This window comes from Myotis daubentonii, chromosome 14 (genome assembly GCF_963259705.1).
Source record: "Myotis daubentonii chromosome 14, mMyoDau2.1, whole genome shotgun sequence".
Taxonomy (NCBI): Eukaryota; Metazoa; Chordata; class Mammalia; order Chiroptera; family Vespertilionidae; genus Myotis; species Myotis daubentonii.
Window position 1 is genome coordinate 36,823,436 of NC_081853.1, and position 26,592 is coordinate 36,850,027.

Sequence of the window (26,592 nt, forward strand, 5' to 3'; positions counted from 1 at the left end):
TAAAATAAATACTCAAGCTGAAAATTACAGTAAGAAATCAAAATAGATTACTATAACAGTACAGAGATCTGAACAGGCAACTCCAACTTAGTTCACCTGACACAGAACTCATTATTGTACCCCTCTCCCTCCCCAATCTCTCTCTCCTCCATCTGGGAGTGGAGTTAAAGGCTCTTAGCCCTTACACCCTCCTTCTCCTGTCTCCAATCCTTGAATGTCAAGATACATCATTGCCTGATTTGTAAGTTATCCTTCCCTCTGAAACTCTACCACCAAAGAACTTATCTTTCCTGCCTCTCACTCCACCCGTTTTCTAACCTGCCTCTGGGTTGCCATGCTATGTAGGCCCATTCTGCTGCCTGACAGATCTTTCTAAAAGGTAAATCTGATCAATTCTGTCCTGCGGTGCTCATCCGATAAACACTTTAGAATAGCATCTAAAATCCTGTCTGCTGAGACTCCTTTATGGCCACTTCCCCTTAGTTTTAGTCTTTCCTAATTGCACACTACAAAGTCACGATTTCCTCACCGCTTTTACACAAGACAAAAATGCTCAGCCTCTTCACTGGATATGGGGGAACTCCTTCAAAAACCTCTATCAAGTATCTCTTCTTGTTGGACCCGCATCTTGTCTGCCATGAAGCACAGATAGCCATTTTTCTAAACTCCCAGTAAAACTACCTTCATGACCTTCATACCTTCCTCTGCAAATCATTCCGATTCACATGCCTTTTATTTACAGGACTAAGTTCTTCTATATACCATGATGAGTTCCTTGAGGTATATTTCTAGTTAGCACCAGCAGGCAATAAGTGCTAAATTAAAGGGAAATGTTTCACCTATATTTAAAATAATTGATTTTATGTATTTTTCTACATAATTAGTTAATGTCAAGATTGACCATATACAATGATTTTTTTCTTATTACAAAAGTAATCTGTATTTGTTTTAGAAAAGCTAGAAAATAAAAGCATAGCAAAATGAAGAAAATGATACCCATAATCTCATAGCCCCAGAATAATCTTGGATTACAGCTTTTCAATTCTATTTCCATGCACATATAAAGTATAAACACATTTATTTTATAATAAGAATATTTTTATATGTGTATTCTGCTATAATCTTTTTTTCTATGACAATAAATATGCATCTCTAAAGAGTGATTTAAAGTGGCTAATAGTATTATTCCATTGTATGGACATACAATGATCTATTGAACTATTTTTAAGTATTTAAACTTATATAGTTTGTCAGTATCATAAATAAATATTGCCAAAAAAGCTTTACAGCAAAATCTATGTATATCTTTACTCTCTATTTGTGACAACATAAATAGACCTAGAAGATATTATGCTAAGTGAAAAAAGTATGACAGAGAAAGACAAATATTGTAATGATTTCACTTATATGTGGAATATAAAAAATAAAACAAATGACAAAAAAAAAAACAACAGAAACAACTCACCGACACAGAGAAAAAATTGATGATTGCAAGATGGGAGGGGGCTGGGGTCTGGGCGAAAAAGGTGAAGGGGATTAAGTACAAACTGTCAGTTACAGAATAAGTCACAAGGGTGTAATATACAGCACAGGGACTATCGTCCATAATATCATAGTAACTATGTCTGGTGTTAGATGGTTACTAGATTTACCATGCAATATTATGTTACTTTCATGTGTACAACATAGTGATTAGACAATTATATACCTACAAACTAATGTAATATAAATTTAACAAAAATTAAAAATGTCAAGATCCAAACCCTTTTTACCACTTTTTAAAAACCAAATTAAGAAAGTCTAAGCTCAGATTTCTTTTTAGACTTTAGATTTAAATCTTAATTTTCATCAGGTGCAGCCTCTTTCACACTTATAATATCACTTTGAACTCTAACTTCTCCTCAGGGGAAAAGACAAATAAAATTTAAATTTTAAAATCATTAATCAAATTTCATATTTCCATATTGGATTTATTCTAAAATCAAGTAAGTCAGGCCAATAAAATAATTCCTCCTATAACTGCAATAGCATTGTGCATTTGTTGAAAACCCCCTTGGAACTATCACAGCCCCATAGAATTCATCTCTACATAAAAGAGTGACATTGCTTAACTATATGCCTTCACCGTCAATCTTTCACTTAATCCCCTGCCTGCTAATATACTGAGCAAGTGAATCTCTATTTTTAATGTGCATGAAAATCTCCTGAGAATGTTGTTAAAATGTGAATTCTTAGTCAGTGGGCTAGCCTGGTGTGGGACCTGAGGTTCTGCACTCCCACCGAGCTTCCAAGGGAGGCAGTGATGTTGGTCCATGGACTACACTTTGAGTAGCAAGGGACACAGACAGAAATGCCTTTGAAACAAAACTGCCTATAATTACCATTGGTTCTAGTTCACCTTTAGTAAAATTCTGCCTGGCTGTTTTCTGATTTCACTTGCCACTCTCCACTTCAGACTCGGTGTCATTTTGGGGGTCAAGCTACAGCTATTGGCAACAACAGCTAATCATTCCAGCTGCAGATATAAAGCATCAAGTCCTAGGGATCCCACATCAGACACTTGGGGCACATGACTCATTCCAGAGATTCTGCCTATTATTCCTCCCTGGATTCACCAGGCTGGCACTGAAAGACACCTGCTCTCTTCATCCTAAGTGAACTGTGTATTAATAGTTTTGAAATAAGTTTAAAATTAAAAGGTGAAATAAAATACTAATCATTAAATACTAGGGTTCCCAAATTATAGACTGAAACATTTGGTTAATAGGAATATGATAATGGTAGACCCATAACTTGGAATTTGCCTGAAAACTCTATCATTGCCTTGCAAAATGGGTAGAAAAAGAAAGTATATTAAAACAGAGAAAGAGAAAGAGGAGGTAAAAGTAGTAGTGAACCAACCAAGAAGGGTTGGAAACAAGATGAGCTGGATCACCTGGAAATTATTTGAAGCTGAAAGCTGTCTGCTTTCTTTCGGGTTCAGTATATACATCAGGGATTCATTAACATGTGTTTATTTTTGCTTCAATTACTTTATCAGGATATATCAGTGGCTCATAGAATCGCTTGCAGAGCTTATGAAGATTCCTGAACCCCGCTTACAGTTTCTGATTCAGTAGGGACTGAGGAATCTGCATTTCTAACCAGAACCTTTAAGATGCTGCTGGTCTAGGGGCTACACACTCAGGAACCACGGTCTATACCATTCTGAAGAACAACTTCTGTGTATTTTTCTTTTACTTAAAACAGCCAATTGCTATTTTAAAAATATCTATGGTTTAATTTCAATGATACTGCACCTTTTCCATGTGAATTTTTTTTTTAATCCAAGGGTATTTTTTCCATTGATTTTAGAGAGAGTGGGAGAGAGGAAGGGAAGGAAGGAAGGAAGGAAGGGAGGAAGGGAGGGAGGGAGGGAGGGAGGGAGAGAGAGAGAGAGAGAGAGAGAGAGAGAGAGAGAGAGAGAGAGAGAGATAAGTGAAAGAGCTACATCAGTTGGTTCCCTGCACACACCCCGATGGGGCCAGGAACCTGCAACCCAAGTACATGCCCTTGACAGGGAATCGAACCCGAGACTCTTCGCTGTGCAGGTTGATGCTCTAACTACTGAGCAATACCTGCCAGGGCTTTAATGTGAATTTTCAATTCACATTTTCACAGTATGGTGATTACAACTTTTAAGCTAGTACAAAATACAAGTGAAAAAAGCTTACAGTGTGGTTTTGTTTGAGTGATACACAGGGGTGGTGAAAAACTTTCGAGAGATTGGGGTTCCTAAAAATAAATGAGGGCAGGAAGATAATCAGCAGAGAGCTGAGAGGTTCCCCAATGAAAATTATTGTTTTGTCCTTTCCAGTAAATTCTTAATGTCTTCAGCTGCAGAATAGCTCATTTCTGAGGTTCTTTTTGGCCTCATGAGTTAATCACACCAGGAGGAGTCACTTTAACTCACATGCCTTTAGGAGTAATGATACGTTTAAATGATTAAACAATCAGAAAAAAAATGCATATCTCTCTAATGAAAGCAGTTAGCACACAGATCTGTGGTTTATATGAGTATCACAAGTCGTTTGTAAATAACATGTTCATTCTAGATATGTAAAGAGTTCTGTCATGCCCTGTGAAATAAATTATGTTTTATTGGTGCCCGGGTGTTTCATAACTTTTATTTATTTGCTGCAAGAGTGGAGAATTAAGATAGAGTAGTTTATTTCACCAAAAGACTGACAAATGGCTCATTAGACACTTATGGAGCTGGAGCTAATTGTATGATTTTTTGTTGTTGTTGTATTAATTGTCACTGCTTGCTTAACGTGCTCAGCCTGGTGGTCATCGGCACCCATTTCTCACACTATCCCACAGACCACCCTTGAAAATAACATTTTAAAAAAAGAGAAGAAAACATAACCTAAAATGTAATTTGGGCTAGAGGAGTGCATGGGAGGGATGACAAAGAATTAAAGTGATGGCCTTTCCCCACTGGGCCACCAATAACCATCAATCCCAAACAGCAGTCACTTCACATCACCTAACAGCTTGAGTCACAGAGAGTCAAAGAGCTCCTTTTTGTTATTCAGATTCAGTGTCATTTACATTGATACTTTTTTTATTTTGCCAGAGACATAAGGTCAGAATTGATTGAATATGTACTACCTGCATATAATGATTTCTCGTTTTTTACAATCATGTGCTAACGCTGCACAGTAATGGCCTATGGATGAAGAGACAGATGTACTACCGTCATTCGCTACACATTTGCATTAACAAATCATCATTTAATTGAAGCCCATCCAACAAGTTTATGCTACTTAAATAAAGTTCCTTTCAATAAAAGATGCCACAATGATACATGGTTGTTAACTACAAGGAATAATTTTTTTAAAAAAATTATATTTATTTTTATGTCAAAGACTTAGGTGTGCATTACACAACCATTTATTAATTTTAATTTTGCTTGGAATAAACAACCTGACAAATGGCATTTCAATCCAGGCTACTATGGAGCAGGATCATTCCCTTTTAAATGGAACAGCAACATCACAGACTCTGCACGGCAGGTTTCACCACCCATCCTCTTCCCAAACATATTAAAGAACATGACTTACATAAAAGCTATATAAAAGGCATATATTATTATGTCAAAGCTTTAACATTAATATAAACCTAAAATTCTGCTCCTATCTGGGAGGACTATTATTTTAAAAATTTATTTAGTTTCCTGGGTTAATAGTTAGGAAATTACCCAATAAACTCGAATTTCTATGCTCCTTTAAAAAAAGCAGGGGAGGGTTGTTGTGCAAATATTGATTCTCATCTTGGTTTCACAAACATTTGGTCATTTATGCCTCTTTTACGAACATTCTGATTGCATTTACCACATTACCCGAACCCCAAAACTAGCACTACCTCCCATTTACAAAATGTCTCACAGTCTTAAAATCAAGAGTGCTTACATAGGGTAAGGACATTTTCTCCCACTCCTTTTCAAGTCCTTATGTGCAAATGGTGTTTCTTTGTTCATGCTAAAGGTAAGGATACTCACTTAAAGTCAAGTTCTACCTATTGACAGCCTAAATGCAGAGCATTATGCACTTTGTGGACAGAAAAAGTATACGTGCATCTATTCACATATGTGTACAGACCTACAGGTGAGAGTGAAAGGTGTTATGGGGGCATTATTCTGACAGCTTCTAAGCTGACAAAACTTTGTCCTTAATGCATGTTTTATTTTCTCCAAATAAAAATTACCTTTTATTTCCCCTGGGTTTATGTACCTTAACGATATGTAAAATGTTTTATTTAAATTGGCAATAGAAATCTCTGAATTGTTCAAATAAACCTTCTAATTGTTCTCTAAATTGCATTCTTTTAAAATGAGAGCAAGACGAGAAAAACAGGAAGAAAAATTTTAATCTATACCTCAGTAGGTTGCTTAGGGTTCCTTTTACAGTTCCTTTTACTGTAGAGACAGGTGAAATTTCACCTTGGTATAGGATTCCAACTAAATTATGGCATACAGAAATGTGTCATAAATCAACTTCAAATACTGGACAAAAGATAAATAACAGAAGATTTATATTCTGACATACAGAACAGTTTCTAACTACAATACAAAGCAAAAGAAAAAAATCCTACTGTGCTACTCCAGCGCTGCTGCTTCTTGCCCTTTTTATATGCTAACTCAGAATGGTAATTATGGATCCTGCAAGTTGACTTCTGTTTTCCAGAACTATGAGTTGTACGTAAAACATGCCTTTTCATGGAAACAATTACCATTAATCAAAACACCGAGCGCTAATACCACTCAAGTCCAACCCACCGCTGTGCCCAGCAATATATCAACCTGTCTGTTGTCAAACACGCTAAACAAACTTAAACAGACTGTTTTCACTACAAATAACAGGAAAAATGCTTGCTAAGTAATTTTTAAATTCAAATTGCTATCTCCGTAATCCATTCTGTCAGTGGATTTTAATTTTAAGTATCAATCACAGTCCAACACAGACAGATCACTATTTGGCTCTGAAAGAAAGAGATGTGGTGGCACTGATGAATGGAGCTGCCTGCAGAAGACTTGGTAGGACAACGGCTTCTGCTAACCTCTGATAATTTAGTATAGGAGAACACGTAACATGTAATACGTTTCACTTTTTTAGGGGTTTGTAATGCTTCATTTCCCAGCAAGGACTATTAGCATAAGAAAAGAACGTTTGATTGTACATTTCACTTTTTTAGGGGTTTGTAATGCTTCATTTCCCAGCAGGGACTATTAGCATAAGAAAAGAACATTTGATGGCTCTACAGGAGTCAGAAATAACAAAACTATTTCTATACCAAGTGTGCAAGGCCCATAACTCTATTATTTTCTATTTACTTTAATTTTGAAATCAGTCTTCGAGAAAATGACACGAGAAGTTTTCTATGAAGATGAAAACCACTTCACCTCTGTTCACATAAGCATCAGACATTTATATCACCAGCAAGTTCAATACACAACTATCTGTATGCAAAGCTGTCATCTATAGCTGTGGTAATTAAGTAACTGTCTTGAAAAACCTTTGTTTTTTTCACTATACCTTATATTTTTCCTATTTTACTCTAATTCTTTTCTTTTAGTCATTCAACCAAAAGGTAAGATTTTCACCCCAGAGACAAAGGCCAACTATTTTATCAATCAGAAAGTCAGCTCTCTTTACTGATTTCTCATCAGTGGAGATGTCAAAGTATTTGCTAAAAGAAGATGAGAAAGGGGCTGGGAACAGTGGAGTTTAGCAAACAGATCAGGCATTTACTACCAGCAAGCTCCATTATGGATTTCTGAGCTTTGTAAGCCAAGCTCCCCCAAGTGTAATTACATTTTTATTTATAATGGGTTTGTGACTGTTAACTTCATGTTGCCGAAGCCTGTTTCCCCCACACATGTTCATACACACCAATGTGAAATAGCATTCTGTATTTACTACTAGACAGTACACATTGATGATGATTCCTTTCACTTACAAATCAAAATTGAACATTAATGAAAATATATTCATAACACAAAAAAAGCCAAGGCATGCAGGGGCTGAGACAGACCATGTGCATATTAACAGATCACTCTTTCACATAATCAAATTATTTTTTACAGCTTTATGTAGTAGGAAGGCCACTACAAATCCAGTATAGGATATAAGGATGCTATACATAGCAGGCTACAATTTTAGTGCTAACGATAGCCAAGATTAGTGCAAATGTAACTAGGAAAAAAGGTCTGAAGTCCACCCAAAGCCAGTGTGTTCTTATTCAGTTGAGCAGTTTGTTCATTCACAAACCTGTCCTCCTGATAGAATTTATCACCTTTGTTTTATCATTAATCCCTCCCCTTCTCATTTAGGTAGAAACCCCTGTATACTTTACACCTACTTTTAAATGCTTAATACCAGTAACCACAGGAGAATCTCTTCTCCCCTTGAAAAACTGCAAATAAAGATGTCAGCTATTGAGTATATTTGTGGCATCTCCAGCAGCTGCTGTTAAATACCAGCTGGTCTAGCTGATTAAAATTACCTCCGAGTTGGTATTATAAAGATGCCTGGGCAGCGCTGCTGTATTAATGGATTATTGAGTGAGCGATGAAAACCTTGGCCAGCTGATGCGTTTTATTACAGATAGGCTTTATGATGTGTAATCACTGTAATTTTTACAACTAGAGAAAATACGAAAAAAGGAGTCAAAAAATCCCCATAGAAACGGATTTAACTAGATTATTCCTACCATTCTGTTTCTTAGAAGGATTCAAAGTACATAATTACTGTGTTAAATATCCAGGTACAGACCTCTATACACAATTTATCCCTCTATCTATGTGGGTATGTTATCATCAATACAGGCAAGCAGAGAATGCACATGGACATATGCAGTATGCATACAATTTGTGTGAATAGATATTTACTATGTTGTTGTCTGCCAAGCCATGCAATTGGCTACAATGGGATCACATGACCTAAAATAGTGTTGAACTGTTCACCAGCTGGGCAATAGCTGAAAATCCAAATCTGGCCAACTGGACTGTGGTTTGCAGTCCAAGGGACAGGATCATTTCTCTCCCTTTGCCATTTCCCTTTAGTTGTTTTCTGATAAGCCAAGGTTTTTATAGAACTCTACCAAATTGTCCCCAGATCCTGTAACTTCCAGCTTATGTTCAAAAGAAGGTATGGCAGTTTATTGGCTCAGCTGGTTCTATGGCTGCTACAGGGGCCAGGACCCTACTCTATCAGTTTCCAAGGTCCTTCAAATGCACTGTCCTATTAATGGTACTTAGGGCTCCTGAATGCTCCCAATTGTTTTAAGAATAAGCACGAACTTGCTGCAGGCTGTGGCCAATTAAAATAGATCAAGTAGAAAATAAAAATTCATTCCAATATGTTTCTGGGTGAATTGGGATCTTGTAGGAAAAGACAGCCTTCTCAGACTGGATTCTCTTTTAGGTAATCCACAGTTTACAGTTGTATTGAAGAACATAATGTTTATCATCAAGTAGGATCAAGTGTGTTGTTTGGGTTTTGCTGTATAATACTTAATATCAATTTTTTACACATCCAGAATAAAATACATCCAACTTGTGACTGGAAAGCAATGACACTTATTCTTTTCATTTAGCAAAGGTACCAAAATGTCTGGTAAATTATTCTTTCAGAGCCAGAGGCCTTGGTCGGCTTTTTGTATACCTCCCATGGAAGCCCAGCGGTGTGTTCTGAGGATGAGTTTTATTCATGTAAGTAACTAACACTTCTAATTAGAGCCACATGTGATGAACCACCTGAAGAAATGAGGTTAGGTAATACTTTGAGGTCAAATGCTTTTTTAAAAATTATTTTATTATACTGCCATGAAACAGGTTGCTAATGAAGATAATTTCAAAAAGGGAATTCCAGAAGTATTTTGAGTAATGTTTCATTAAAATAGGTGTCTAACTTATTAAAGCGACCATGCTTTTGAAGAACCACAGTCATTTTCAATATAAAAACACTGGTATGCTGGCTTAAACCAAGTAATCATTGTTGGTTAAAGCATTTGGTTTGATCATGTTTTCATGGAAATGAATATAGTCATTTGTGTGCAAATTTGATATTGGAATTTATTTGCCATTTTGTCCAATCTCTCATTCACAAGGCAACCATCCATAAAATTTCTGATAGCTGGCTTGCAGTCCAAGGGATAGGACCATTTCTCTCCTTTTACCATTTCTCTTTAGTTGATTTCTGATAAGCTAAGCTGGGGACTGCTGAGCCTCTGTTGAAACATTGGGGTGAAGGTAGAGGATTTTTCCACTTGCTGATTCAAAATCTGCACTCCCACACAAATTATTTTGATGGGTTCTTCTCTAGCCTTCTATAGAGGCTCCTCCCTGTTCCATTAACAGTTCTCAAATACCCAAGTGGCGTAACACAGAGCACACCGCTTGACATCAGTAGGTGTTTAACAAAGCAAATGCTGAAGGAATGATGGCTTAAAACAGTTCTATTTTTAAAAATTTTAAACTGAAAAAATCCAATCATCCTACATAATGAAATCAAGTAAAAGATATAAACTTAAAAAGCTAAGAGAAAATGACATACACAGCTTAATCAAATTTCCTTAATGTGAAAACTTATAAATCTAACAGGCCAAGAGACAAACTTCTGACCAACTAACTGATCACACCACCTCACATTTACTACTGTTATAAAACTGCATTTTCCACAAAAGTGTAGGAGTTAAGTCAAAGATAAAAGGAAAATCATATTAGGAGCTGGTCCACCCTGATTTGGTACTGTCGTTCTAAATACCAAGAAGCAGGGCACCCTCCTGCCTAGAGCTGATCAAGCTACAGAAAGACAGCTAGGTATTGATGGGCTACACCAAAGCAAAAGGCATTTGCTATATGGCAGCTCAGAACTCCAGAAATAACCATTTCCGATTAATTTTCAATTTAAAAAAATAATATTATTTATCATTTTTATTATTATTTAGAAGTATGAGATCTTAACTAGAATTTTATGATCCCTGCTATGATTTATCATTATTTTCTTTTAATTTAATGAACACTTTGAAAATGTTTCCTATGTGCCAGACACCATTTAAGGTACTATGCAAATAGAAGGCTCCACATGGCAAACCTATAAGGAAGGTAATCTTAATTTTACTTTAATGCAACTTTTGCAAGCATCCATTGCAATGCAGTACCTGCACTCAAGTTCTGGGTTGCAATGAATGAAGAGTTCAGCAATTGTAAGAAGGGACAGATAAAATATATTATAAATATTTTTTCTGAATAGTTCTTGTTTCAGATAAAATAAAGACCTTTTCATTATAAACTGATAATTAAAATGAAGTAAACCTACAATACATACCAAATATCAACATTATATAATTCTACCCATTAAAAATACATTTGGCCCTAGCTGGTTTGGTTCAGTGGATAAAGCGTCAGCCTGTGGACTGAAGGGTCCTGGGTTTGATTCCCATCAAGGGCACATGCCCAAGTTGCGAGCTCAATCCCAAGTGGGGGGCGTGTAGGAGGCAGCCGATCAATAATTCATCATTGATGTTTCTATCTCTCTCCCTCTACCTTCCTCTCTGAAATAAATAAAAATATGAAAAAAAGATACAAAAATAAAGTAAAAAAAATACATTTGTAGTTCTGTTCCCTCTATTCCTCCCACCCCAGGCATAGAAATTTACCATCTTCACACTTGGGGTCTGGTCACTAGAGGAGCTGAACTCTGGTTCTCTTCAGTGCCACTGATCTGGCTGAATTCTGACAGTGTTCACAATTCTGACTGTTTTCACTAGCTGTATTTTTGATAGTTTAAGTCCCATTAACTTATTTAGGTCAGAAGTTATCTTTAATAAAAGTTGAACCTACTCAGCATAGGTGTGATCTCTCAGCCTGTCATTAATTCTTTTCTCCCCAGTCCTAATCATTTTTACATTGTTTCTGATGCCTCCTAATTAGGGCTTATTCCTATTAAAACAATTATCTATTCTAAAAGGTCTAACATATTTTCTCCAACAAATTTCATGTAATATAACATTTAATTTCAGTAAGATTTTAAGTAAAATTCAGTAAAAAATCTTTTAAAATGTTTTTAAAGTTTGGGAATTTTTTTAATGCTATGCACACCATTTGCAGTTTAAGTCATAATCAGAACCCTTTGGAGGAGGTACAGTGTTATAAAAATATCATCTGTAACATCATATAAAAATACCTAAGAAATAATAATTTAAGTACAATGAAAATAAAAGCATTATTTTTATCAGAGAAAGCAAATTTTAATGAAAAGTTTTTAGAAAGAAAATATATATATATATATGACAAACTGAATTACTAACAACATGCTACCAATGAGATTTAAGCCTACATCTGTTAGTGGTGGTTGCTGGGAGAGTTTCTGCTTTGCTTGATCAGAGGAGGCAAATAAGGTTGACACCAGCCTCTTGAACAAATATACAGCCTTGAACAATTACCTACTGATCTAATAACTGATGTCTAGCTGTTTTACTTTAATTCAACTTTAATCCCAGCATCCTGAGACCATTTAGCCACAATCATGAAGAAAGGCCAAGAGAATCTGCACGTCTCCATACTGTAAAGCCACTGAACCACTGCCAGAGCTCCTATCTCCAGACTTGTTACTTTTTAGGAAAATAACAAAAAGCACCATTTGTTTAGGCCATTGCTAGTTGAGTTTGTTACTTGCAGCCAAATGCATTCCTGATATAGTGTTCCTTATATTTGTGCTCCTACAGCAGATTGTGCATGACTCTAATCATTAAATTATACCAAAATAATGTTATTTACAAATATATCACACCAGACTAATCATAGTATTTACCCTAACTACATAGATATAACTTTAATAGTAAATGGGATATTCAAGCCATGATTTTATCTAAGTCCGTATACTTCAAATCTAATTTTTTTTTCTCTATGCAATACTGTGAGCTCCTTGTGAACAAATGCTTAACATTTATTACAAATTAAAATATTTGTTACATTATACTGGGAGGTATAGTGGAGAGATGTGTGAAATCTGCCATTGAATTAGCTGCCTGTGATGATATCAAACTCACCAACAAGAGATTTGTGCCGAAACCGGTTTGGCTCAGTGGATAGAGCATCAGACTGCGGACTGAAGGGTCCCGGGTTCGATTCCGGTCAAGGGCATGTACCTTGGTTGTGGGCACATCCCCAGTGGGGGGTGTGCGGGAGGCAGCTGACCGATGTTTCTCTCTCATCGATGTTTCTAACTCTCTCTCTCCCTTCCTCTCTGTAAAAAATCAATAAAATATATTTTAAAAAAATATGGATATTAAATAAATCAGATTGAAGCATTTCATAAGTAGGTAAAAGAGTGACCTTTCAGATCCTAAAAAGCTGGGATCCTGTGCAGGGCCAATGACAAAGCCCTATGGCCTGGTGTCAAATACCTCACTCCACCTGGGTCACAATATATTCATTCATCCATACTCATTGAACATGGCAGTTACATAAAACTACATTTCAAGCCTAAATGTAATATCATTCAGTCTACACATTTTCCATTTTGAGCAAAAAAAAAAAAAATATATATATATATATAACAGGAAAGTGGTGAAGTAAAAATATTCAGTCAAAAGTTTTTGTCGAATCTGGTAATTTGATAGGAAAGAAAACGCAGCTCTAACTTGTCCAAACTGTTCTGGTAAGTACATGATAGTTCCACATAAAAATCTCCCTTCCTAGGGACTTATCTATTTTTTTAAAGTTCTAATATATTGTCAGAGATTAAGGTAAATACATTTGACTGTACTGCATTGTTAAAACAGAATTATTTCATATTAAGCATTCTTGCCATGTCCTCCATTTTTCGTAATTCTTCAAAGATTACTGACAATGGTTCAAATACACCTTTAAGGTGTTTCAGTTTTGTGGATGTTGACATAACATACTCATTAACAATAATTAAGTACATTCTTACTTATGTCCTCATATTTTTTTCTTATATGATCAATTTATAATCAATAGAGACAACTGAGAAAGTAACAAAAAGTATAAAGAAAATAAACATCACCCAGCATTCCCTCTCAGACATAAGTACTCTTAACAATGCTTGCCAGTCTAATTTTCATATAAAAACATATGTACATTTTGCCTTGGCATGGCTATGGGCCTTGGGCTGTCCAGTGCCTTTGATTTACTATTTCCTCTATAGGTGGCTGGCTTCTGCTCAGTAACAAGACTCCTCTGATTCCAGGATTTGTACCTTCCTGGTCTCTGTTGCTAATCTGGTCACCCTGAGTTGGGCTCATAATCCAATCTAACACAATCCCTGTGGATGCCTTAGTTTCCTACCATACTCATAGACTGAATCATATTAGGGTGTGAATATAGGCTTGAAAGGTCAAAGCCTGGCTCAGCTTCTTGGTAGATGGTAAATAAGCCTTTATAAGCCTTAATTTCCTCATCTAAAAAGTGGGGATAATAGCAGTACCTATCCCAATGTGTTCTAAGAACAAATAAAATAATCTATGTAAAGCCATCAGTATGATCCTGGCCCACAGAAAATACTTAATAAATATTAATAATGGTTAATAATTATTTCAAATAATTTATTATTCTTCCCATAATTCTTAATCATGATAATTATTCAAATAGAAGGGAACATACTCAGCTTTTTCAACAGGAGTAATCCTGGGGGAATACCCAGTGGTGGGTGACAAGATTATCTTTGGATCTTCACCTTCTAATCCCTCATTCTGGTTTATACATCCTATCTAATAATAACTGTAACTTCACTACCCTTCTCATTGGCTAATCAGAGAGATATGCAAATTAACTGCCAACCAAGATGGCAGCCAGCAGCCAGGCAGCTGAAGCGAACAGGAGGCTTGCTTGCTCCAGTGAAGGAGAAAGCCAAGGTTCCCCGCCTGCCGCTGCTGGCCTCTGAGCTGCACTCTAAGAAACAATGTTGCAATTATAGAAGCTCAACAAACCCCAGAAACCTGCTTTCAGCCGCCAGAGCTGGAGCTGCAACAGTGTTTCAATTATAGAAGCCAAACAACTCCAGATACCTGCTTTCAGCAGCCCAGGTCTCAGAGCTTGAGCCGAGCCTCAGAGCTAAAGCCGGCTCTAAGCTCCAGTGACAGCCATAGAAGGTAAATAAATCCCAGAATTAAAAAAAAAGAAAAAAAGGAGAGGTTGGGAGCTTCAGTCACCCGCCAGCCTAAAAACGGCCCTCAGCCCCTCACCCAGACTGGCCAGGCATCCCAGTGGGGACCCCCACCCTGAAGGGGGTGCGACCAGCTGCAAACAGCAATCATCCCCTCATCCAGGCTGGCCAGGCACCCCAAGCGGGACCCCCACCCTGATCAGGGACACCCTTCAGGGCAAACCAGCTGGCCCCCACCCGTTCACCAGGCCTCTATCCTATATAGTAAAAGGGTAATATGCAAACTGACCCTAACAGCAGAAGGACTGGGAATGACTGGTCACTATGACACACACTGACAACCAGTGGGCAAACGCTCAATGCAGGAGGTGCCCCCTGGTAGTCAGGGCACTCTCGCATGGGAGGAGCTCTGCTCAGCCACAAGCCAGGCTGATGGCTGTCAGTATAGTGGTGGTGGTGGGAGTCTCTCCTGCCTCCTCAGCAGTGCTAAGGATGTCCGACTGCAGTTTAGGCCTGCTCCCCGCTGGCAAGTGGACATCCCCCGAGGGCTGCCAGAGGGATGTCTGATTGCCATCTTAGGCCCAATCCCCCGGGGAGTGGGCCTAAGCCAGCAGATGGTCATCCCCTGAGGGGTCCCAGATTGCGAGAGGGCACAGGCCGGGCTGAGGGACCCCTCATCCCTCCCGAGTGCACAAATTTTTGTGCACCGGGCCTCTAGTTAAATGTATAAGATAAAACTCATTGAAAAGAAAAGAATATTTCAATCATTAACTATGTTTAGAATAGGAAGCTTTTTGCTTAAACTGTTGTCAGAGAATTTTTAAGGTAGGTAATTACACTGCTTTAATGACTAAAAGTTATATTGTTTAACATATATTTATATTTCAAATATCATTTAAAAAACTTAGTAGTCATACATAATTATACTGTGATGTGTTAGAACAAATACACTGTGATATAAATATTTTAAAATTATTTCACAAAATTAAGCAGATTATTTATCAATAACTAAGAACCTCGCCAATTAAATTATTATAAACCACCACAGCGAAACAATTGCTAATCCAGAAATTAGAGAAAAAGGGGAAATGGAAGATGTACAATAAACATTTGGGAGATATGAAATTTATCCCATGAGTGTCGTAAAGAGCTCATAATTTACAAATGTCAAAGCCCAAGTGTGTTACGAGGGTCCTTCCTCAAAAGTGACATTAATTGCATATCCCACAGATGCTTATTATGTATTCTATTTATATCAAAGTATAAAATGTAGTTGAAAATATACAAATTCAATATATTTAAGGTGATAAGACATACTTATTCTCTCCTCTTCCTCAGCTATACTATAACACAGGGGTCCTCAAACTTTTTAAACAGGGGGCCAGTTCACTGTCCCTCAGACCGTTGGAGGGCCGGACTATAGTTTAAAAAGAAAACTATGAACAAATTCCTATGCACACTGCACATATCTTATTTTGAAGTAAAAAAACAAAACGGGAACAAATACAATATTTGTATTTGCATGTGGCCCGTGGGCCGTAGTTTGAGGACCCCTGCTATAACAACCTGATTTGGGGCCCCAATTATTTCTTTCCTCCTAACTGGCTTCAATGTCCTAACCTTGTTAATAGCTATTTTAAAAGAAACTTTTATATCTATAAACACAAACATATTAGCTAGACTTGTAAGTGTAAATTACAATTCATTAATAACCTACAGTGCTGCCAAATACCCATGTTACCCACAACTTTCTTAATTCAAGTGGGAATGATGAAGCTGCTCTCAATGATGAAGCCAAGCTGAAGTCACAGAAATGAAAACAAGCATCATTAAAAACAGGAAAGCAGACTTCTTAAATTACAGTTTAGTAGTTCCAGAGAATAAAGAGAGCTCAATATTTATTAGTGAACGAGTCTGTACAACATGAGGACATAAAGAAAACATTCATTGATATTTTTTACTTTAGACTAAATAAATTGGTCCTAAACCTTTGACTTGTTTGAGATTCTTTGTAATTCAAAGAATGAATTTATATTTACTGAGCATCTACTATGTACATCTCAATGATATCTTTTCAATTTTTCATGTTCTACCTAATTGAGAGATGGAATTTGCAAGAAATATCTACCAAGGAACTACCTAATAGTTCACAGATATGTTCCATTGTTTTAATATAAAAGATCCTTTTGTTGTCTGTAATACTGCATAACTAATTTATATTTATTAAAAGTGCTATCTTTGTAACTTGCCTACTCACCTTATAAGCCACTGAATGAATACATACAAATACACACACACATATCTAGGGAGCTCCCTATTTTTTTGCTACAGAGTTATGTGGCTAAAGAAGATTAATATATTATGTTCACTGTTAAGGGCCTTGAACTTACTTTTCAAAATGCACTTCTGAGGGTAGAACAGAAGACCATACAATAAAATGGAAAGATTATAGGATTGTTTGGGTTTGGGGCTGGCTCCATGTGTATATGACCTGTGCAACCCTATACTTCTTAAAATGCTTGGTTTAATGATCTGCTGCTGTGCCATTTTAAAATTATGACTAATTTTTTAAAGGAGGCCATTCATTTTTATTTTGCACTTGGCTCTGCAGATTATGAAGCCAATCCTGCTTGAATTTGAATTATGACTTAGTTTCTTCCTCTGTAACAAAGTGGTAACAATTGGTGGGATATTAGGTGAAATATCATATGTAAAAGCTATGAGCACAGAGCCTAGCACATAGGATAGAAATGAGATATGAAATGAAATGGAGCTGAACCAGTTAGTTCTTGCTCTTACTCTTATAAATCTACACATAGAGAAATCGTCATAAATCATAATTAGGTAGAGCTGCAATGTAAACTTTTAATACTTACAACCCATATATCTGTGGTGCAATTTCTAGTCTGTTCAAGTGCATGTAGAGCTCAATATCATGCTTCTTCAGTAGATGATCCTGGATTTGGTTGACTTTAGTAACAATAGCAATTGTCGGCCCTAAGTCCTGTGGTCTAGCAAAGGGGATAGGAGTTAGCAGTGTTTCTTTCCCCTAAAAACAAGAAAAATACAACAAGTATTATATTTCAATTTGAAATTAACAAATATGTGGACATCGTTCCTGAATACATTTATCAATTGGAGCTTAAATAAGAACCAACAACTAGTCTAAATAGAATCAATAATTATTTAATGACAAACGCTTATAATGTGGAATCATATGCTGATCATCATATCTATGATTGTGAACATAAAGGCCAGAAAACGCCTTCTAAAATGCTTTCTACCTGTATTCCCTTTACCAATTTCTCTGGTGATGTTACGCATTACAAGATAATTCTGGCTAGAGGCAGTGGTGGCCACTAGTCTATTTGTCCATGGGCAGTGTATCTAATCAGCCATAGTACCTAAAAGAAACACTCTAATGAAAACATATTTCTTGTGGCATAAAACTAGAATATGAAAAACAGCAAATGAAAAATTTTAATTTGAGCTCTCAAAAGTATAAAAAGTCAGAAAATAAAGGAAACTAAAACTAGAAAATAAGATGTTCTTTAACTGTCCTTTATCAATTTAAATAGCTAAGCAGACTAAAATATAGCTGATTTTAAAAAAAACCCCACAGTTTATATGGACCAAGTACAACATCTTCTCCCACGTTCCACAGTATGAAAGATATAACTGTACTACCCCCTCAAATCTGATGGTTTCCTCAAACATTTATGTCTGACTACTGATATTGTCCTTGATTTCTACCTCTCTCTAAAATGGGATTTATAGCATCACTCATGACTGTCTGCCTATCATTCATCCTCAGCTATAGCTACTGCTATAGCTCAAATTTATGTTTCTGCTTCACAAATGTTGCTTTTTCACATAGTTCTGGTCTTAGTTTTATTCTCTACTTACACAAAATTCCCAGAATAATCTCAGTCATCCACAGTGTTTCAACCAAAACCCTTTCCATAGATTTTCTAATCTGTATTCATAATCTAGAACTCTCGAGTGTTTCCCCCATACATTCAAATCTTGGCAAGAGATCTTAGATTGCTAAAAGGGTGTCTTATTCAGTAGGCCCACAATTAAGTTCATCATCTTCTGCTCAAACACATGTTTATCCTTTCCCCATGCATACTTCAACCCATCCTCCAATAGGAACACCACTTTACCAATTTTAGTTCCTCAGAACCACTCAGGGGATTCTTATATGTCTCCTCTTCCCCAACTATACTGTTATAACCTGATTTGGAGCACTAATTATTTCCCTCCTCCTAACTGGTCTCACTGTCTCTAATTTAGTCGGCTTTCAAATCCATCTTCCAAAATGCCTGTGATCTATCTGAAGCAGATAGACCATGCCAAATTGCCCTCCTTAAACATTTTAATAGCACCCCATCATTTTTACTCAAGAAAAAAACCCCATCAAATTATTTAGCCTGGTTTCTAAGGCCTTTCATTCATTAGTGAGGCTATAGAATTCTCACTTCTACAGATCCTGGGGATGACATTCTTATCCCCTCCCCAATGTTTCCACAGAAGAGCTCCCAAGTATATTTAAAAATGAGGATCAAGTCCTATTTCATTAGCTTCTTCTCTACTACCACAGTTTCCTTTACTACTTCCTGGCCTCCTAAACTGTGAGATCTCTAAGATTAACATCATCTTTTCATCTTTGGACCAGATTCAGGGGCACAAAAATAAGGTAAAAGCTCTTGCCCTCATAGTTGGGAGGGGAGGACTACAGAGAAAATAACTGAGAATTCTACATGAGAGCATGACTAATCAGACTGGTAGAAACCACAGAGGAGAGGAGGAGCATGTGTTAGTACAAAGAAACGTATCTGGAAGGGGTTCCATCTGTCTTTCCAGGATCATTTCTGGTCTTAAAATGTGTCCTGTCCGACTGGTGTGGTTAAGCCGGTTGAGCACCATCCCATGTACCAGGAGGTGACTATTCCAGGTCAGGGCACATGCCCAAGTGATCTCCAGTAGGAGCATTCAGGAGGCAGTCTATCGATGTTTCTCCCTCATGGATGTTCCTATCTCTCTCTCCCTCTCCCTTCCTCTCTCTAAAATCAATAAAAGCATACATTTTTAAAAAAAAAAAGAAATGTGTCCTTTGTACTTCCTGCAAGTCTGCCCTAGTGTCTTGAGGTCTGAAGGATATAAATCTGTACCAATTTTTATAATTCAATTGGTTTGTATTCATTTATTTAAATAGGAGAAGAGGAAATCTCTATATTGGGGTCATTTATTATAAAAATAATACATCCAAGACACCTTTTTCTGATTTGTAATAGCTAACATTCTCTTCAAATTAAAAAAGATTTTAATTGTTAAATTTTTTTAATTAAAGAAGGTTTAATTAAAAAGTGTAATTCTTGTTAAAATTTTTTCCTACTGATATTAAATTGAAATAAGTGTTTGGTTTGGTTTTTCTGAAGGGGTGTCAATTGTAAGATAGTATTCACATTCAAAAGACAGTGTTTATTCTAAAGCCAAATTTCCTTTAAAAACAAGCAATTTAACATTTTATGTATTTTGGTCATGCAGTTTTCCTTTCCTGAAGAACCCTGTGCAGCTGAATTCCATACAGTGTGGGGTGGAGGCACTGACCTCACACAGGGTTGCTAAGAATCCCATGGAAGACAGATCACTGTATCTAGTCTTCTTCTGAGGGTTTTGAATACACATACTACCACAGATATACGATCACTGGCTTTGGAGAGAAGTGATCCTAAGCTATTTAAAAATATTTAACTTAATGAAATCATATAATCAATTTCTAGTTGGAATAGAATGAGTTATCATTAAATCAATAGCATATGTAGTCCATTTTTCAAATGCTTAATAGAGACTCGTATCGTATAAGGCTTATATAAACTATAGCTTGAAATATTTCTCCTGTGCTCAGAATACTTGTAACAAAACCTCTTACATTTAAGAAACTCAAAAGTAATATTCCAGATCACTTAAGTGCTGAAACAATGAAATCAAAAGAGAAGCTAGAGCTATTATAAAATACTTCCTTATCATCAGGATTTCTTATAATAAAGAATGCTGTTTGCATTTAACAAATATGATCAAATGGGACAGCCACAACTACCAATAAAACTAGAAAATTTTTCTAACCATTTATTAAGCAGTCAATGTGTTCTGCAAAGCAGAGCCAGTCCACAAACTGCAACAAGATAATGATTTTATGCCTTTATGTAAACCAATGCACTGCTTTCTTCATCAAACAAGTCTAAGGAAAAACATGTCTGTTGAAATAAGCAGCAAATGATATAACTGAATTTTCAAAGGAACTAGAAGAACTAAATATGGGAGTGGTATATTAACTTCTCGAACTTCTTTGTAAAAAGGTGAGAGAATCGGAAAATAATAAAAAGGGATTCATTAGATATGCTTTTAAGGAATATTTTACTCACTGACATGAAAGTAATTAATATAAATGTTCAGAGGTCACAGCATCTATGTGTTCACTGATAAAATGAATGCCTTTCTTTGCATTATCTTAGTCATTTTCATGAACTTGACTCAGTGATATCAACATAAGTAGGTAAAACTAAGTGGTAACTCCCATGTTTATCACTCAGTTTCTTAGATACAGTGAATAAGTTATAAAATACAAAATGACCACTGTATAAAATAATCATGATGCCTGTATTAAATGTATTCAAATACTCTCTGTTCAAAATTCTGATGTTCACATAAGTCTACAACTTCATCAAATCACTTGCCAAGAATATAAAGTTATTGTTCCACAGCATGTGTAGTTCATCACATACAGTGACAGCAAATTTCTGCTCTAATTTCCCTTACAGAAGGTAACAAGTTCTGCTGAAGGGAGACTTTATCACCAAGGCTAGGGGTTGGCAAGTTTTCCCTGTAAAGGGCCAGACAGTAAATATTTCAGGCTTGACAGGTCATACAGTCTGTGCTGCAACAATTCAACTCTGCTGTTGTAACATGCAAGCAGCCACAGACAACAAGTAAACAAACAGGCATGGCTGTATCCCAATAAAACTTCTTTTATGGGCATGGAAATTGAATTCCATATTATTTTCATCTGACACAAATTATTATTCTTCTTTTCATATTTTTTCAACCATTTAATAATGTAAAAGCCATTTTAAGTCACAAGCTGTACAAAAACAGATGGCAGGCCAAACTGGCTTGCAGGCAGTAGTTTGCCCTGACCTAGACCAAAGGCATAAAAAGCATTAGTTATCCATTTCCTTTTTTAAGAGATGGAATGAAGTGACTGACTAATAATGGTTTCTAACCAGAATGCAATCAATTATACCAATATAAAATAAATTAATCATATAAAACATAATGTGCCCCAAACTCTTAATATACCTTGCCAGAATAATTTGCAATGTTTCCAATATTATATAATAAAAATGAAAATATCATACTGATCTCTAGGTTAGCATATATGTTTGTTTACAATAACAGATAATTCAGAAATTTCATGCCTAGAGACAGGCCAAAAGAACAAAAAACTTTTGTTCTGACAAAAGTTTGTACACAATATTCATAGCAAGCAAAAAGTGAAACAAAACCAAATGTCCATCAACTGATTTATGGTTAAACAAAATGTGGTATATCCACACAATGAAATATTATTCAGCCACTAAAAGGAATGAAGTACTGATGCATAGTACAAAATGAATGAACACTGAAAACATTATGCTAAAGGATAGGAGTCAGTCATAAAGTCCACATATTGTATGATTCTACTTGTATGAAATGTCCAGAAGAGGCAAGTACCAATACAAAGTAGATTAGTAACAGCAGAGGCTCTGGGAAGAGGGAATGGGGAGTGACTGCTATTGGGTATAGGATTTTCTCTTGAGGTAAAGAAAATGTTTTGAAATTAGATGCGAGGATATTTGCACAATCTTGTAACTATGCCGGGGGAATGTCAAGAAGAGGAAAAAAGGGAGACATATATAATACTCATTGTAATACCTTAAGCAATAAAACAAAAGTTAAAATAAATAAATAAAACTCACTAATGTACACTTTAAAAAGGTGAATGTTACAGTATATTAATTATATCATAGTAAAACTTATAATTAAAAAATAAGAATATGAGAAAGTTAAGAAAAAATGGTTTGATGCTAAATGTGTAAATTCCATAGTGATGCATTAGTAAAAATAAAACAGCCTATTTGTTACAAAGTTTATCTATGCACTTTAGTTTTTTTTTTATATATATATATATTTTGTTGATTTTTTACAGAGAGGAAGGGAGAGAGATAGAGAGTTAGAAACATTGATGAGAGAGAAACATCGATCAGCTGCCTCCTGCACACTCCCTACTGGGGATGTGCCCACAACCAACGTACATGCCCTTGACCGGAATCGAACCTGGGACCCTTCAGTCCACAGGCCTACGCTCTAGCCACTGAGCCAAACCGGTTTCGGCCACTTTAGTTAATAATATGTCTATCAACTCACTAAGATAGCAACAGATCAGGTAGATAAATGCACTTTATTAAAAATTTATAATAATTTTAAGTAAGTTACATTGCATGAATATTATATACATGTATAAAAGAAGTTTCCACTTATTTACACAAAAATTTTTATATTACCTTTGTATATATCTGCCAATATTATTAGAGATATGGTTTAAATCCCAGTTAAATCTTATTCCACAGGTATTTTCATATTTTCCTTTTTAAAGTAATTACTAGAGGCCCGGTGCACAAATTTGTGCATTGTTGGGGTCCAGCAGGCAGTTGGCTGCCAACCCCACCCCCTGGTCGTACTCCTGGTCAAACTCCGGGTCAAGGGGACAATTTGCATATTAGCCTTTTATTATATAGGATAATGGCTTTTATTCTCTGATGATATGTCATTACTTACTGAAATTATTTGTTCCTTCAAACATACTGAAAAGATCTGTACTATATGATTTACCTTTTGACTATCATGCTCGAAAGTAGAAAACCAAGGTTCAGCAGTTTCCATAAGTTGTGAGAACATCGCACTAAAATGTAGAAAAATAATATAATGTTGTTAAACCTTCGCTAAAGTAAATATGGTATAAAAAATAAAAATATCAGAAAGTATCTGTACTTACTAGGCATCATGTTCCAGATACTCAGGGTTCAACAGCGTTTTCATTTCCTCACTTAAAAAAACAATACATACAAATCAAAATGTGTAATTTTGTAACAGAAGGTGATTCAAAGGTTACCTTACTCTATATTTACAAGCCAACTTACATATAATGTGCAATTTAAAAAATTATTTTTTAATAAAAAGAGCAATTCCATTAACAAATGAAATCCTTCCTTTCTCTAAATATAAAAAACAAATTAGCTGCCTTGCCTGTACCACAATAAAATAATTATTTAATTATTCCAAGTAACAAATACAAATGTGACAACATATTCATTGAATGTGCCTGATCTAGAATACATTGATTACTCCAAAATCTATTACTTATTTCCAAAATAATGCCTAAAAATATACGGTTACTCGTCAAATATGTCATATCAAAACATTAACTTATTTTCTTTTAATGATTTCCATTTTTACTACATTTCAACATAAATTAATCAGTGACAGCACCTCTTACAAATCTATTGTAGTGTTGCTTTTACATTTTAGTGGATTGAAATAGCTAAAGAAGCATGTTCAACTCATTTAAAAGCTATTTTTTCAATCATCTTTACTTTCCTATTAAGTATATTCCACCTACATGTTTTAACAAAGGTAAAACTAACATGAAAACAGAATCTCATACTAACTTCATCCTTATCATTCTTTAAAATTACTAAACAAAGGTAATTACGACATGGTTACTACAGACAGATCTTGTAAAACTCAATATAATTAAAAAAAACCTCAGCCCTGACCGGTTTGGCTCAGTGGATAGAGCGTCGGCCCACGGACTCAAGGGTCCCAGGTTCGATTCCAGTCAAGGGCATGTACCTTGGTTGCGGGCACATCCCCAGTAGGGAGTGTGCAGGAGGCAGCTGATCGATGTTTCTCTCTCATTGATGTTTCTAATTCTCTATCCCTCTCCCTTCCTCTCTGTAAAAAATTAATAAAATATATTTTTAAAAAAACTCAAAAGGAACTAGACAATACTAATGTGTAATATAGCAAACAAAAGTTAATTTAACAAAGGCCCTAGTCTATGTTCAGCAAAATGGATGGCTACATTTGATTAATAAAGATATTGTGTGTTTTCTTTCTCTTTCCTGCATATAGCTGGACTAGTGTGGAATATCCCTGACAAAGTTTTATAATCCCTTGCTCTCTATTCCTAAAACGCTTCCTGGTTGCTTCTCCAGTTAGGGTATCTTAAGTTAGAAAATAAATTCTTACTACTAGCTTAAGTTAATACAATTACTAAAGTTATCTGCTGGAAAGACTAAGTTTAATGTATCTCAAAAGCTAGACTAGAAGTTTGCATAATAAAAAAAAGCATAAAAATGAAAAGCTACAACCTGAGGCTTTTATTTCGTTTTAGATTTTAGTTCCTTTCTCTTATGAATTGAACTGACTCAAACTTGGAGTAAGTATCTCCCAGACAAGGTTCCCACACAGCTTGTAGTAAAAGAATGGGGCATTAGAAGATATTATATATGAATACAATCAATCTAGCACTTTGTCATTACAATAAAAATTTCTTCTTCTTGATCCATTAATTATGTCATTCTTTGGTATACATTTAAGGTTTGCAAAGATATTTATGTTTCCAAATTTGCCCAAAACTGAACTGAGATTACAACTATTAACCATGTTAATGCAACTAAGTGGAATTAACAAGCAGCCACATGAAACACAACCACATGTTTATAATTTACAAAAGTACCTTCAAGTTAAAATATTTTGAGGCAAGAAAAGATTACAGCAGGCCTTGAAAAACAGATGGAGCTCATATAAAAACTTGCCTTGGTTGAGCAGACTCGCTGGCATGAAGAAAAGCTTGGTGGTCACAGTGGAGGATAAAGACTATAGGCGCTAAAAGCTCATGCATGCCCTGAAACATAAGAGCAAGAGAAATGAAAGGGTTGGATGTTTAGAGTCTACTAGTGGACAGAATAAGCCTAGTTAAATGCTTTTTCAACTAGTCCCTGCTACCAACATTTCCATAATAGAAAAGCATAAAAATGAAAAGCTACAAGATGAGACTATTATTTCGTTTTAGATTTTGGTTCCAATTCAACCACAGCATGGCATTCTGCTTTAAAACATGGAGAGCAGTTCTCTTTTAAATGACACAACAAACAATAAATTGGCATGGTAGACAACCTTGCACCTGTCAGTTGCTTCAAGATCTGTACTCATAAATATGAATTTCATTTATGCAAATTATAATCATGAGCTACAGTGTAAAGATCTGCAGTAAGAAGGGCAACTAAGAACTATAGACCTAAGGAAATTACACCCAATGTTTTCATTATATAATGGCTCAAAATTAGGATGTCTGTAGATTTAGGAAGAGCTGAAGTCAGCTAGCTGGAAATGTTGGATAATAAAAGAAAGAACCGTTAGCTGGTATAATGGAAAACAAAGTTTTGAAATTATGATTTTCAAATTGTTTAATCTGAAGAATACCTAAATTTTTTCCTGTCTAATTTCAACTATAAGGTGACTTATCAACCTTTAGTGATTTCATCAATATGATTCTTGTTCTTTATATTGGTGTTCACCTGTGAATTATATGATTAGGCAGACACAAAAAGATATATTTGCTACTAAGTTGTCTTTAAAAGGTGTTATAAAATCCATTATTGTGGGGAAATAAGGCATTCCAAATTAGTGACCTGCCCTGCTAATTGAGAGGATTTTTCCTTTTACGCATTAAAAATCACACACATATTTTAGCAAGTTAAAAATAGATTACACACTTTTATGCCTCTGAAAGTGAGTAAATTACCATTTCCCT

General features: G+C 35.7%; 1 protein-coding gene across 6 annotated transcripts in view; it reads right to left on the reverse strand.

Moving 5' to 3' along the window:
• The window catches only part of TBC1D5 (TBC1 domain family member 5), a 457,482-nt gene that overhangs the window by 133,762 nt on the left and 297,128 nt on the right, over positions 1–26,592 (reverse strand). For all 6 annotated transcript variants that reach the window (XM_059664053.1, XM_059664048.1, XM_059664051.1 and 3 more), the window contains 4 exons: positions 25,595–25,683; positions 23,770–23,820; positions 23,607–23,676; positions 17,549–17,721 (listed from right to left, as the gene is read on the reverse strand). In XM_059664053.1, the coding sequence (XP_059520036.1) occupies positions 17,549–17,721; positions 23,607–23,676; positions 23,770–23,820; positions 25,595–25,683 (383 nt within the window). The remainder of the gene's footprint in view (positions 1–17,548; positions 17,722–23,606; positions 23,677–23,769; positions 23,821–25,594; positions 25,684–26,592) is intronic.